The sequence below is a fragment of the Talpa occidentalis genome, unplaced genomic scaffold (assembly GCF_014898055.3).
Source record: "Talpa occidentalis isolate TD23 unplaced genomic scaffold, MPIMG_talOcc4v2.1 talOcc4.6, whole genome shotgun sequence".
NCBI classification, from domain to species: Eukaryota; Metazoa; Chordata; class Mammalia; order Eulipotyphla; family Talpidae; genus Talpa; species Talpa occidentalis.
In genome coordinates this window covers 1870654-1885483 of record NW_023604972.1, presented here as the reverse complement: position 1 = coordinate 1885483, position 14830 = coordinate 1870654, and the positions used below count along the sequence as shown (strand labels likewise).

The following is a 14830-nucleotide window of genomic DNA, read 5'->3' as shown; positions in this document are numbered from 1 at the left end:
CCTAAACCAGGTGTTTAGGAGCCTCCAGTCCCTTTCCCTTTCCCCTTGAGGTGGCTTTGTGGAGTGGAGCAGCGCCGCACCCTGACGTCGGGACGTGGACGCTGCGGTCTGGCCGCTGGCCGGTGTCCTGACTCGGCCACGAGCTGCCTGGTTTGGGGCCAGGCACCTAACCCCTCTGAACCCGGTTCCCCCCGGGTTCCCCCGGGCTCACTTGGAGAGTGGCAGCGCCTCGCTGTGCGACGGCGAGGATTACGCAGGGGCTGTGAGGCGCGGGCTCGGGACTCACCGGGCTTGTGAACCCGCAGAGTCTCGGAACCCACCGTCCTCTCGTTGATTGCACAAGTTTGAGTCACGGCACAGGAGCACCCCGGGTCTCAGAAGGCCGAGGCTTCCCTGGCCTGGCCTTTGCTGGAACTTAGCGCACCTCGGGAGGAGAGGTGAGCACATGACTCTGCACGTCCTGGCGGTGGGGATGGGTGTCTGAGGAGGAGCGAGACCCCCCTGAGCACGTTGCCCTGGACTCAGTTCTCAAGCGGCATCCGGCTGTCAGACCCCACATGGTCCCGCCTCGGGCCTTTGTCCAGCCGCCCCGCCCTCTGCTCCTGGGGAGACACCCCCCTCAGCCTCTGCTCCCTCGCCTGCACTTGCCTCTGCCGGGGCTCCCAGCCCCCGTGGTGTTCTCGGAGGTCCCGCCGCCAGTGTTAGCGCCCCTCAGCACTTTGTCCACGCGCCCTCCTGGAGCAGCCAGCGGGACTTGGGACCTTAGAAGTCATGCCTGCGCCGACGCGGCCTCGTGTCTCCAGGCCCCACCTGGACTCCTGGGATCGGCACCCCACAGCCCCCCCGGAAGGCCGACATTTCAGCTTGACAAGCATGGGCTGCCTCTCTGTGTCTCCATGCTGTGCTGCCGGTCCCTTCGCCGCCTCGGCCGTGGTCTTTTCCAGGCTTAGGCCTTTAGGGTTGTTCTCTGTTCTTCCCTCACTGCCCCTCGCAGTCTCTTTCACGTTCAAACTCTGTGGGTGAGTCTCACATGCGGTCAGATTTGAGAAGCAGAGACTTGCTGGAAATTGTGAGGCCCCAGTGCAGTCATGTGGGGGTGAGATCGTGAAGGGGGCTTCCTGGCTCCTGACGTGAGTCATGGCCCCTCAGTTGCTCGAGTTATTGAGGAATGGGGAATGGGTTTTATTTATTTATGCACACAAGAATGGGGGTGCAGGCCAGAGGTGCGGGGTGGGGGGCAGTGAGAGGATTCCCCAGAGACAGAGTGGGGAGCAGAACAGGCGGATCTACCGAAATCCACTGCTGAGGGGAGCAGCGGGGAGACTGGAGAGGTCTGCCTCGCCATGTGGGTAGCTCCCTGGCTGGGATTGAACTTGTGCTGCAGAGGCTGCAGATAGCTTTATAGTGCAGTGCTTAACCCCTGCGCCACCAGGGAGGCCTGGAGGATGCATTTTTTTAAGGTAAATTAATAACTTCCTGGCTATACTAATTTGTAGGAAATGTATAAGATATTAGCAAATTAAAAAGAAAACATTTGAAATCTTTTTGTCTCAAAATAACCAGTGTTTGCATTTGATGTTTTTCATTTTAAACATTTTCTATGTACTTTGCTTTTATTTAAGAAAAGGTTTTTTTTTTTTTTTTTAAAGATTTATTTATTTATCCATACAAGCACTGGGTACAGTCAGAAGCGCAGGAGGGTGAGAGAATTCACCAGAGCCAGAGCGGGGAGCAGAGCAGGCAGAAGGACCGAAGTACACTGCTGAGGGGAGCAGCGGGCGGCAGGAGAGGTCTGCGTGCCATGGGGGACCCTCGCCGGCGGACGGGGATCGAACCGGCCCTGCAGAGGCTGCGGGCAGCTTCACAACCCAGCGCTCAACCGCTGCGCCACCGGGGAGGCCCTTTTTTTTTTTTTTTTTTTTTTTTTTTAACAAAAGAAAACATGGTTTAAAGAGTAAAGACATGTAATTTGAGTAGATACGAGAGGCTCTCAGGGCTGCAGATTTGAGGCAACACTTTAGTTTGTGAATCTTTTGGACATAACACCCTATGCCCAGACTTGAGGAGCTGCTCTGTTGACAGGGGATGAGGTTGAGCAGAAAGGTGAGGTCCTGATGGGCTCTGAGGCCACTGCTGCTGGCACTGGGTGGCGGCAGGATAGGCAGCCAAAGGGTTTCATTGCCCTGGGGCAAGCGCTGTCACGTGAGCAAGGTGGTTGTGCAAGATGACTACAACAGGGTTTGTGTGGCCTGGAATGCCTTGGGTGGAATTTCAGGTGAGTCCTTGATGGTAAAGAGAGAATCCCAGAAGACACTCCAGGTCAGTCGCTCCCCTCACCTCTGGTTCTGAGAACCTGGGTGCTTAGAAATCACAAAGCTGCACACGTGGCTGGAAGACCAGCCTGGGCCCTCGAGGGCGTGTTTGGCTGCAGATGCCCAGGCCGACTCTCAGCAACCAGGAAGCCACCTTCACTCTTGTCATCCTGCTGCCTTTGGAAGTGGATTTAAACCAGCTTACAGCAGCGAGCAGGCCCCAGCGCCGGGCAAGGAGGGGCGCGCGCAGGCTGTTTGCATCTCCCAGCGAAAGCAACAGCAAAAGTGGACGTAACACGTGGAGCAGCTGCTCGGTTCTGAGGATTCTGAGCAGTGAACAGCAGGTGGCCTGGGGAGAAAACCAGGATCCAAAGCACCACCACACGGAGGTTATCATCCCCCTCATGTTTCCACCAACCGGAACTTGAGGTAAACCCAAGCGTGGGTGTTGACATGGACAGAGTGCTGGGAGCAGCTCTCTGGCTGTCTGAGGAGTGGCCCCAGGACTCAGGGAGCGTGCATGAACCCCACTTTTCACTTTCCTCTGTTCTCATGCACCCAGGCCGAAAGCTGTCTTGCGGCAGCAGCAATCAAACAGAAAGGGGAACTCAGTCATCTTGTTCCCAGAAGGTGGGCAAGCCCCGATGCTTTGCTCTTCTCCCCTCCCGCTGTGTGGTGTGTGTGGACATCAGCGTGGGAAATGTGTGGCTGGAGAACCAGAAAGTATGGGGCATGCTGTCCGGAGGAGGCTTGGGAGAGAGGCCCTGAGGTGGTTCGGAGCTCCCCCAAGTATGGAGCACATGGCTGTGACCCTAAAACGCGTACCTAGACTTAGGGATGAGACTTTGGGACACGCCCTGCACTGGCCGTGGCTGGCGCACTTGTCGGACACGCACATGGTGTAGGTGCCACAAGCGCCGTGAAAGCTTTGAAAATTCAGCTGACTTTGCAGAATATTCAGGCGTCTCAAAAGCGAGAGTGAGTGTACTTGGCATGCGGCGGGCTAGCAAGATCTCCACTCACGTGGGGAAAGACCAGCCGCAGACACTGGCTTGTGCCATGTCCGTCCAGCAGACTTCGAGGGAGCCATCATGACAGTGCTCCAGCAGGTGAGGTGGGAGCTGCCAGCAGAGAAGTCGGAAGCACGAAGAGCTCCATGGAAGTTTTACAACTGAAAATACAGTCACTGAAAGGCAAGCGGGGGTGCTCAGCAGTGGCATGCGGGCATACAGCGGGGGCCCAACCTCTGTGCGTGGTGCAGAACGCACATGGGGAGAAGAGCAGCCCCCTGGGGTGGGGCAGCGGCCCAGCATCTGTGAGACTGGGCTTCAAAAGGCAAGGAGAAACTGTAATTTAGATGATACTGGGATAAAGAGCGACCTGAGTATGTTCCAAGTCTGGCAGAAGACATAAACCTACACTTTCAGGTGAGGGGTGATCTGACTGTGTCCCAAGCAGGATCCGTGCCCAGCCTTGTCATGACCAAACGGGGAAAGGTGCACTGCAGAAGGAGTCTTGGGCGGAACCAGAGAAAGCACATCCCCCGCTGGGGCGCAGCAGTCAGAGTGGCCAGACATCTCTGCAGAGACCCTGGAGGCCAGAGGAAGTGAAACAGCGTTTTTTAAAAAAAGAGCCACCAACCCCCCTCTACAGGCAGCGGAAATGCCCTCGGAATGAAGGGGAATACAGCTGTTTCCAGGTGAAGAAGCCAAGGCCTGCCAGCAGATCTGGAAGAATTGCAGAAGGAAATTTTTCAGACAAAAGGGGCATCATCCCAGTGGGAACTGGAAACTTGGGGAAGAGGAGTGGCGAGCGTCTGGGTAACGCAGCGGCCGCTGTCCTCAGCCTGGCTGCAGTGACGGCACCGTGCGCTCAGGCCTCAGTGTGTGGGGGGGTGTGAGGGGAGGCTGTGCTGGTGAAGCCTGACGTGATAAACTGTGGCTTCTAATTTGATCATGAAGAATGAAATAATATTATAATCCCTCGGTCAGAGAGAAAGAATCAGAAAGATAATAAATTAAAATTGAATTCTAGAAGGTATCCAAGAAAATGGCAGTCAAGGCAGTAAGGAGGGAAAAAGAAGGAAAAACAGAAAACTGAGAGGGTAGGCCTCGGCGAAACATGGCGGTAGTTGCATTGATGTAAACACCGGGACAGACCAGCGGAGCCTCTGAAGGCCGGTTCTGGCAGGTCGTCAGGATGGCTCAAAAGAAAATGTTCCAACTCTCTGCTGTCTGAAAGGAATTTCAAGTATAAAATATGTAGGTTCAAAAAAAAAAAAGGTGGGAAAAGATAGACCCTGAGAACACTAGCCAAAGTGGAGATGGAGTCGGTGCATTCCCTCAGGAGAAGGGACTTCGGAGCAAAGAAAGCCGTGGGGGACCGGGGCAGGGTGTGTGTGTGTGTGTGGTGGGGGGTGGTCAGGACCTCACCCGGCGAAGCCTTGATGCCCCCAAGGGCGTGTGCTGCTGAAGGGTGTAGGACTCAAGACCAGCAGACCCAAACAGCTGGGCCATCCGGAGCTCCTGCTCCTCTCTGGACGTCGCTGATAAAGCTGCTGACAGACCCGCTCTCCACCCACCTGCCGGGCCGGTGGACACGGGCAGCGTGTCCTCCAGTAAGAGCAGGTTCTTTTCCCCGCGCCCGTGGACAGCAGCCGAGGCGGGCCGCGGGCGGAAAGGAGACGCCACACCTGGAGATGTTAGGATCAGCCCCAGCCGGTGCTCCAGCCACAGGGGGGCAGCCTCAAGGTGAAGAGAGGCTCCTGAGTGCCGGTGCCGGGGATGGTGGAAGCCGCGAGGACAGCTCCAGAGGACGGCGAGCAGAGGCGCAGCTGTCAGGAGCGGCCGGGGGCAGCGTCTGGAGGAGACGGACATCAGGAAAGGCTCACGGCGGGAAGAAAGCAAGTTCTCATATCAACAGTCTGATTTTTTTTTTTAAAGATTTATTTATGCACACAAGAGCTGGGGTACAGGCCAGAGGTGTGGGGGGTGAGAAGATTCCCCAGAGAGAGCGGGGAGCAGAACAGGCAGACGGACTGAAGCACACTGCTGAGGGGAGCAGCGGGGGGACAGGAGAGGTCTGTCTCGCCATGTGGGTGGCTCCCTGGCCGGCCGGGGATCGAACTCGCGCTGCAGAGGCTGCGGATGGCTTCATAGTGCGGTGCCCAACCCCTTGCGCCACCAGGGAGGCCCCAACAGTCTGATTTTTTAACCTTAAACTATGAAAGGGGCCATTAAACACAAAACAGCCAAAGAAAGGAAATAAACATGACAATAGGAACGAATGAAGTTGACAAGGGAAAACTAGCGGTGAAGAGGAGAGTTGGTTCTCTGAAGCGATGCACAGAGGCCCCGAGGCGGAGGGGGGTGCCGGTCACTGGGAAGGGGCGAGCGGCACGGGGCCAGCGGCCAGGGCGTCCACAGCTAGGCCTTGGCCTGCAGGCGAGCGGGTGGAGGTGAAACCAGGAAGGGCTCCGACCACAGCACAAGCAGGGAGACCCTCCAAAGGCCCGGCCTGGGGGTCTGGCTCCCCCTTGCTGAGGGGGCGGTGCGCATGTGGGCCCCTCGGGGGCTGCCTGCAAAGCAACCAGAATTGCTTCAGAGAGGGCAGTAGACTGGGTGTGTGGGAGGTGCCGGGGGCTGCTTTCACCATCTACCCTTTCAGACCTCCCAGTTGTGTCTGCGCACAAGTCGCTCTAGGAAGTCACTGAAACACGCGCAGCCGTGCGTGCTCTTCCACACACCTTCAGCGAGGACCGGACCTCGTTTGCCTGTTGATTTCTTATCCCGGGCCTGGAGCAGGAGCACCTGGCCTTGGGGGAGGTTGGTACACCCTTGTTAAGTGGGTGAGGGCATGAACGCAGACATCTCAGACCGCCCGCTCTGTGGACAGGGGCTTACTTCTGCAGCAGTGGTATGTTCCCGTGTCCTGAGATGGTCTTCCGTGATCTCACCTCTGCGCTAAGTAACGTTTTCAGTGTGAGCGCCTCACGCTGTTTAACCAGTCCCCAGGGCCGGGAGCCCTGTCCTCTGTGTCCCTGGGGGCCCGCGAGACCCAGTGGTCCACCTGGCGGGCCTGCCTGTCTGTCTGGTAGGGTCTTGCCCCCAACAGTCGAAACAGTCTTACCTCCTTGGTCTCAGAGGGTAGAGATGGCGCTGACACTGCCAAGAGCAGTTGAGCCAGTGCTGGTGGGATGAGGGAGGCCTGGGTGAGGGGGGTGGGCTCGGCAAGATCACGCGGGAACAGTCTTCGCAGTGGGCCCGACGGGTGGGATGCAGGTGCGGACTGGGATGGAGTAAGGGCCCTGTCAGCCTCGGCTTTTCTCTAAGTTTCAAAGTTTAGCGAAAGTCCACCTGTCATCACATGGTATAACGTCAGGTAGAGCCTTGTAGATGGCTCGCAATGGAAAGGTGCGTGACGTGATAGAAGTTACTGTCGAAGCAGCGTGTGGGCCACCCTCTGCCAGAGAGGCAGGCTTGTACCTGGCGAGCACATCTTCACGCCTTCTTGACACACACTCAGGGCGCGTCTCACCTCTGAGTCCGGGTGCCGTGACCAGCGCCCAGGGGCTTCCAGTACATGGTCTCTTTGGGGACCTGGATCGCTTTGTGGCACTGGATGTTGGGAGGAGTCTGAGAACCAGCCCTAGCCTCTTCCGCATACATTGTTGCCGGAAAGTCGCCCCTCAGGCTGACGGGCTGCCTCCTGGGGCTTGGTGTAGTGCCCAGCACCCAAGGGTGTAGTGATCGCCTGTCTGTTGGGCTGCGAGCACCTGGAGGGTGGGGAGTTTGTTTCTCCCAGGGCCAGGCTCTGTAGTGCTTGCTGGATGGATGAATGGACGGAAGGACGGAAGGAAGGAAGAAGGAAAGGGAAATGACTGAATTCCCCCAAAGGTAGCACCATTGGAGCCACTCACCTGGTCCCGTGGGCACCGCCTCGGTAGGGGTGACGAGCAGCGGCCGAGCCCGCTGGCCCTCGGGAAACCGCGTGCCTCCTCACTTCAGCGCAGAGCCCTGGTCCTGCTGCCGGCTGAGTGGGGGCTCCGGGGTGGCAGACTGGCTCATAATGTAACCCCAAGAGACCAGTGCCCCTGGGATAGAGCCGGTGAGGATGGTACCCCGGGAAGCAGGCCATCTGTGTTCTGCTGTGCCCCTGCTCCCAAGGGGCTCTGGTGGCTGACTTGGGGCCTCTCCTTGTTTATTTCTGTTCAATCTGCAAATGTGAGTGTGAGACCTCCAGCTTGCATGCGCTGACTTAAAAGGAAGTTGTGTTTCCTGAAAAAGTCCTATTGAAATAAACTACTTAAAAAAGGAAAGTGAAAAGGATTGATTCCGTTTATTTTCCACATTTCCCCCCCCCTTTTTTTTTTTTTTTTAGTGACCATGGATCAAGGTTATTTTTTTAAGACTTGTGTATTTATGCACACAAGAGCTGGGGTACAGGCCAGAGATGCAGGAGTGAGAGGACTCACCAGAGACAGAGCGGGGAGCAGAACAGGCGGATCTACTGAAATCCACTGCTGAGGGGAGCCGCGGGGAGACAGGGGAGGCCTGCTGCGCCCTGTGGGTTGCTCCCTGGCCGGCCGGGGATCAAACCGGTGCTACTGTGGTTGCGGGATAGCTTCACAGTGCTGTGCTTAGCCTCTTGCGCCACCAGGGAAGCCCAAGCCAAAGATTTTTTTTGCTGGGCTTTTGAGGAACTTGTGTGAGTGGGATGAGGACAAAGAAGAGGCGGCGTGAGGTTGCTGATTAGATCGAGACACACAGACTGGGGAAGGGGTGAGTCTCGGGGTGACCTTCCCTGTTGGACAGCAGCCTGCAGGCTGGCTCGGCACTCTGGGTCTCTGGGCGCCATATAGCGGAGTGGTGAGTGCAGGCACGCCCTGTCTGGGGGTTCAGTTCTCTTTAGGCGGGCACATCAGAAAGTGCCAGGCGTGACTTGGAAGGGTGTCCCCTCACTCACCCCGAAGCGTTTGTCTATACGTGTTTTGAGTCATTTTCCTTACCAAGGCTTTTCCCAACCCTCCCAGCCAGAACCAGCCTCCCCTTTTGCCCTGTTACTAAAAATGGCTTCATGGAGTGTGATGACCAGGCCCCCTGCTCAGGTGCACTCGCTGCCCCCTGCGGAGCCCCCAGTGGGCGCCTCCAACCCCAGGCAAGTGCTAACCTGCCTCTCTTAGGATATTTCTGTAGATGGAGTTGCGCAGACTGCCTTTCGCCTGGTTCATCCTCGCAGGCGCGGCCGTGGCCTGTTCCTCCTCACGGCTGTGCCGGTGCTGCCCTCCGCCCCCCCACCCCCCCAGTTCCTGGGGCCTGGCTGTCTCCATGCTGTGCCCTGTGGCCAGTGCCTGCAGGCAGGACCCCGGGCACGTGCGTTTCCCCGGGGGGGCTTCGGGTGGGGCCGCGGGAGAGGGGCCAGGCCCACCGCACATGGCCGGCTCTCCCGGGACAGCAGCTTCTCCACGCACTTGCCGTCTCGGGCTCCGATGGCCGGCCGGGTGGGCACCGCGGGCAGCTTCTGAGCGAAGGAGCTCCTGCTGGTGCCGGGCCGTCGCCCAGAACTCAGCCGGGCAGCCTGTGCCCAGCCCTCGAAGGGGAGCCCTGTCCCCGAGCCGGGGTGCCCCGGGGAGTTGGTCCAGCCTTGGACATGGCCCCGGGCGGTCCGGTGCCGGGGGCCTGCCCAGGAGCCCAGGCCGCTGCCCGCGCCCGGCGGGGCCCGGGGGGCACCGGCGCGCCCAGGATCGCGGAGGACCCGAGGCTGGCGCGGCTCACGGCCCGGAGAGCGGGCGCCGCGGGGCGCGTGGGGCGTTAGACTGCTCGGGCCTCGGTCCCGGGTGTGTCGGGTGCACGCGAGCGCGCCTCGCCCAGCCTAGAGTTTGGGGGCCTGCCCCCCCAGCCCCCGCCCCGCCCCGCCCCGCCTCGGGTGGCTGCTGTCCCTCCGCCGCCGCGGGGCGCCCCGCCCCGCCCCGCCCCGCCCCCGCCCGCGGCCCTCGCGCCCGCCCGCCCCGCCCCGCGCAGGCCCCGCCCCGCGCAGGCCCCGCCCCGCCCCGCGCAGGCCACGCCCCCGCGGTCCCTTTGGCCCGGGCCCTGCGCCGGGGCCGCCGGCCAGGCCTGACGCGCCGAGCCGGAGCGCGCCGATCGACGGCGCGGCATCTGCGCGCGATTGAGCGGCCTGCCGCCCCCGCCCGCGTCCCTCGCGGCCGCAGGTCCCGGAGCCGGAGCCGGAGCCGGAGCCGGAGCCCGAGCCGAGCCCGAGCCCGCCCGGGCATGGAGCCGCCGGCCGCGCGCCCCTGAGCCCGGCGTTCATGGTGAGTGGGCGGCCGCCCGCCCCGGGGGTGCCCGAGCGCGGCGGCCCTGGCGGCGGTGCCGGCTCCTCCCGCCGCTCTTTGTGTGTGGGCGGCTCCGCGTCGGACCGCGGGCCCCGGCCGCCACCCCAGCGCCGCTGCACCCCCTCCAGGTGCGGGCCGGCGCCCCTCCCGGGACCGGGGGCCCGCGCGCGGCCTGGGCCAGGGAGGCCTCCACCCGGGAGAGGCCTGGAAGGTCCCCGGGGTGCTGGAGGCCCCCCTCGGGGTCGCCCATACCTGCCGCCTCCTGCCTCGTCCTGCCTCGTCCTGCCTCCACCTGCCTCCTCCTGTCTCCTCCTGCCTCCTCCTGCCTCCACCTGCCTCCACCTGCCTCCACCTGCCTCGTCCTGCCTCCTCCTGCCTCCTCCTGCCTCCTCCTGCCTCCTCCTGCCTCCTCCTGCCTCCACCTGCCTCCTCCTGCCTCCTCCTGCCTCCACCTGCCTCCTCCTGTCTCCTCCTGCCTCCTCCTGCCTCCTCCTGCCTCCACCTGCCTCCACCTGCCTCCTCCTGCCTCCTCCTGCCTCCTCCTGCCTCCACCTGCCTCCACCTGCCTCCTCCTGACTCCACCTGCCTCCTCCTGCCTCCTCCTGCCTCGTCCTGCCTCCTCCTGCCTCCACCTGCCTCCTCCTGCCTCCACCTGCCTCCACCTGCCTCCTCCTGCCTCCACCTGCCTCCACCTGCCTCCACCTGCCTCCACCTGCCTCCTCCTGCCTCCTCCTGCCTCCACCTGCCTCCACCTGCCTCCTCCTGCCTCGTCCTGCCTCCTCCTGCCTCCTCCTGCCTCCTCCTGCCTCCACCTGCCTCCTCCTGCCTCCTCCTGCCTCCTCCTGCCTCCTCCTGCCTCCTCCTGCCTCCTCCTGCCTCCTCCTGCCTCCTCCTGCCTCCACCTGCCTCCTCCTGCCTCCTCCTGCCTCCACCTGCCTCCTCCTGTCTCCTCCTGCCTCGTCCTGCCTCCTCCTGCCTCCACCTGCCTCCACCTGCCTCCTCCTGCCTCCTCCTGCCTCCTCCTGCCTCCACCTGCCTCCACCTGCCTCCTCCTGCCTCCACCTGCCTCCTCCTGCCTCCTCCTGCCTCGTCCTGCCTCGTCCTGCCTCCTCCTGCCTCCACCTGCCTCCTCCTGCCTCCACCTGCCTCCACCTGCCTCCTCCTGCCTCCACCTGCCTCCACCTGCCTCCACCTGCCTCCACCTGCCTCCTCCTGCCTCCTCCTGCCTCCACCTGCCTCCTCCTGCCTCCTCCTGCCTCCACCTGCCTCCTCCTGCCTCCTCCTGCCTCGTCCTGCCTCCCTGCCTCCACCTGCCTCCACCTGCCTCCTCCTGCCTCCTCCTGCCTCCACCTGCCTCCACCTGCCTCCTCCTGCCTCCACCTGCCTCCTCCTGCCTCCTCCTGCCTCCACCTGCCTCCACCTGCCTCCTCCTGCCTCGTCCTGCCTCCTCCTGCCTCCTCCTGCCTCCTCCTGCCTCCACCTGCCTCCTCCTGCCTCGTCCTGCCTCCTCCTGCCTCCTCCTGCCTCCTCCTGCCTCCTCCTGCCTCCACCTGCCTCCTCCTGCCTCCTCCTGCCTCCACCTGCCTCCTCCTGTCTCCTCCTGCCTCCTCCCTGCCTCCTCCTGCCTCCACCTGCCTCCACCTGCCTCCACCTGCCTCCTCCTGCCTCCTCCTGCCTCCACCTGCCTCCACCTGCCTCCTCCTGACTCCACCTGCCTCCTCCTGCCTCCTCCTGCCTCGTCCTGCCTCGTCCTGCCTCCTCCTGCCTCCACCTGCCTCCTCCTGCCTCCACCTGCCTCCACCTGCCTCCTCCTGCCTCCACCTGCCTCCACCTGCCTCCTCCTGCCTCCACCTGCCTCCTCCTGCCTCCTCCTGCCTCCACCTGCCTCCTCCTGCCTCCTCCTGCCTCCACCTGCCTCCTCCTGCCTCCTCCTGCCTCGTCCTGCCTCCACCTGCCTCCACCTGCCTCCACCTGCCTCCTCCTGCCTCCTCCTGCCTCCACCTGCCTCCACCTGCCTCCTCCTGACTCCACCTGCCTCCTCCTGCCTCCTCCTGCCTCGTCCTGCCTCGTCCTGCCTCCTCCTGCCTCCACCTGCCTCCTCCTGCCTCCACCTGCCTCCACCTGCCTCCTCCTGCCTCCTCCTGCCTCCACCTGCCTCCTCCTGCCTCTACCTGCCTCCTCCTGCCTCCACCTGCCTCCTCCTGCCTCCACCTGCCTCCTCCTGCCTCCACCTGCCTCCTCCTGCCTCCACCTGCCTTCTCCTGCCTCCTCCTGCCTCGTCCTGCCTCCTCCTGCCTCCACCTGCCTCCTCCTGCCTCCTCCTGCCTCCATTTGCCTCCTCCTGCCTCCTCCTGCCTCCTCCTGCCTCCACCTGCCTCCTCCTGCCTCCTCCTGCCTCCTCCTGCCTCCTCCTGCCTCCACCTGCCTCCTCCTGCCTCCACCTGCCTCCACCTGCCTTCTCCTGCCTCCTCCTGCTTCCACCTGCCTCCTGCCTCCTCCCTCCTCCTATCTTCTGCCTCCCAGCCTGTTGAGGCTGCATGCCACGTGGGGTCAGGAGCCTGGCAGCAGCAGGTCGGGTGGGCGGGGAGCTGCCTGATCACCAGCATGTGGGGTTCCCGGGGAAAACTGAGCAGGTAGATCCTGGGGAGCGGGCTGAGGGCGAACCTCAGTGGGGCACAGGACCCGCTTTCAGAGGTTGGGCATTTGCTCCCTGCCCACGAGCGGCAGAGCAAGACAAGCTGTCTCTGAGCCGGAAACAACGCCCCCTCCCTGGAGTGACAGAGCGTGGAACCAGTGAGGCTTCCAGGGCTCCCCTCTCTCCTCCAGCCTCCCCCACCTCCGTGCTGGCCGCCCTCTTAATGGGAGGTGCCCCAAAGGTCATTTGTAGTAATACAGCAACAGGCCTGTCACTTTTGGGGTACCTGCCATGGCTTGGTTAATTCGCTCTTGCTGACGTGATAAGGGTGCAGGCTGGGGTGTGCGGGTGGAGAACGTGCTCAAGGTCACCCGCTGCCTGCTGGTGGCGCCTGTGGGTGGGAGGTGATGGTTCAGACCCAGGCCTGCCTCCTCCCCCAGGGCTGCCCAGTCCTCAGCTTGCGCCTCTGGACGCTGTGCTGTCACTGGCCTGGTTTCACGTCAGTGCTGTAGTAGACCCACCCGGGGGTGACAGATGGGCCCCAGGCCCCAGTGATCATTCGACCAGGCGGGTCTTGACGCTGGGGCCTTGTGTCACAGACTTCAGCGCAGTTTTGACAGGTGACGCCACCTGCTCCCCACTCAGCCAGCCTCCGGGGCTCGGCTCCCACCCTGGTGGCCGACCACACTCTGGTCATCCCGCCGGGAGTGTGTTCTGTTCGTCATCTCAGAATCTTCATCTTCTCTTAGACGCTGTCAAAGAGGAGTCTGAGCGCTGTTCTGGTGGCACCAGGGCGCAGCCCTGCCAGGCTCTTGGCTCCCTGCTGCTGCTCAGTGTCCAGGCCCTGTCTGCTCATCCCCTCTCGGGCTGGTCCCGCTAGCTCCAGGTGTTGTCTAGACTGAAAAGTCCAGCACGAGCAGCCCTGCCTGCGTGTGGTTGCCCTCGGCAGGCCCCAGCAAACCTGCATGGGGTCGCCTGCGGTGGCTTCCGGCCCAGACCTCCTGTCCCTGGTCCCCACAGGTGGCCCCCTGGGACACGCTCGTCTATCCTCGGCCCCCATGTATGTTGCTGGCCTGTTCCCGGCCTTTCCTGACCCGCCCTGGTTTCCTGGCCTCTGCTTGCGCCTTGCTGGGTCTGAGGGCCTCCCGAAGGGTCTTGGAGAGGCCCCTTGCCTCTCTAGGGGGTCCTTTCCCTGCTCCTCCTGCTCCGTCTGGCTGGCTCCTGGCTGCCGCGTCAAGCCGGGCTTATGCTGCCCGCACGAGGCTGCTGTTCCCGGCCCGGCCAGCCATCTACCCACCTCGCGCTGTGCCCTGGTCGGGGGCGGCCTGTTGTCCGCTGCCGTCTCGGTGCTGTTGGTTTTGTCTTCCCAGCAGGCCTCGTGATAAATCACCCTGAGCAGGACCTTGACCTGCTCTGCTTCTAACTTAGTGACTTGGAAACTCTTTTGGCATGAATACGCCCTCCCCCCGCTTCAGCTGGGCGTACGGCTGCACCCAGGTGTAGGACACAGACAAGGTGGCCTCCCCTGTGAACCTGCTGTCTTTATCGCTTGATCTTACAAAGAATGCTGCCCTGCCTGATCATCTAAACTGATTTCCAGCTGGAACCCCAAAGAGCCCGCTGTGAGTCCCCGCTGGGGGCGTAGGGCGTAGGACTCGGCAGGTGGCACCGCGGTGGTAGGTGTATGCTGATGGGCCTGCGGGGCTCTGGTGGGCACAGCCGTGAACGGCTTTGTTACTTGACTTACCGCAGGAGACCTCAGATTTGCTCCGCGGGGAGCCCCAGACAGTGGGGCTTTGGAGTGAAGAGCTGGGCCGACACCGTCCTGGGACCTGCCTGGCGCCGGGACATGCTCAGGCCTCACCCACGTAGCTCCTCGGCTGCGGCTGCTTTACAGACAACGTGCTGAGGCCAAGATGCCGCACTGGGTCCCAGGCAGAGCCAGGCCTAGAACTGGGGCTTTGTGCCCCCAGGGCCCTCGCTCTCACCACAGCACTTCTGACCCCAGTGATGATCCTTCACAGCAGGGCGTTGTTCCCAGGGGCTTTTTATCTGCTGCCCCCCCCCCCCGCCCCCATCCTTGCTCGGGACTTGGAAAGGTTTCCCTGGGATTCTGGGTATGGGCGGGCAGCCCCGCGCTCGTGATCACGCCTGCGTCATCACGGGCCCGGCGCGAGTGGCAGCTTTGTTTACGCCGACGGAGAGGTGACATGACCCTGCGTCGCGTCTGCAGTGACAAATGTGGCTTCCGATCCCTGCGCCTGCCCGTGTGAGCCCTGCCGGGCGCAGTGCCCCCTGGAGCATGGCGTGAACACCATCGAGGCAGCTCAGGGTGCCCTCGGGAAGGGCGGCTCGGGGACCCAGCCCCGCTGCTGGCGTCACGGGAAGACTTCGGGGCCCGCGTGGGAGAGAGTGGACTTTTTGGCCTTGAATCAAGACGTCTGATCCGTGGTGTGCCCCCTCACGCCGTGCCGTCTGCAGGCTGTGCAGGGCTTCTCCAGACTGTCTGGCCCTGCCTCGCGCTGTCGTCAGTCTGAGAAAGAGAAGGTGACC

The 14830-nt window shown here is 62.4% G+C and overlaps 1 protein-coding gene across 3 annotated transcripts in view; it reads left to right on the top strand.

The window, feature by feature from the left end:
- Nucleotides 1-14830, top strand: part of TBC1D14 (TBC1 domain family member 14) — a 54790-nt gene that overhangs the window by 25276 nt on the left and 14684 nt on the right. The window contains exon 1 of one of the 3 annotated variants that reach the window (XM_037530758.2): nt 9565-9621. The exons of the other annotated variants lie outside the window; for them this stretch is intronic. Coding sequence (XP_037386655.1) covers nt 9619-9621 — 3 coding nt within the window. The 5' untranslated portion in view covers nt 9565-9618. Of the gene's footprint in view, nt 1-9564; nt 9622-14830 lie in introns of those variants that run through there. 3 annotated transcript variants of the gene reach the window in all.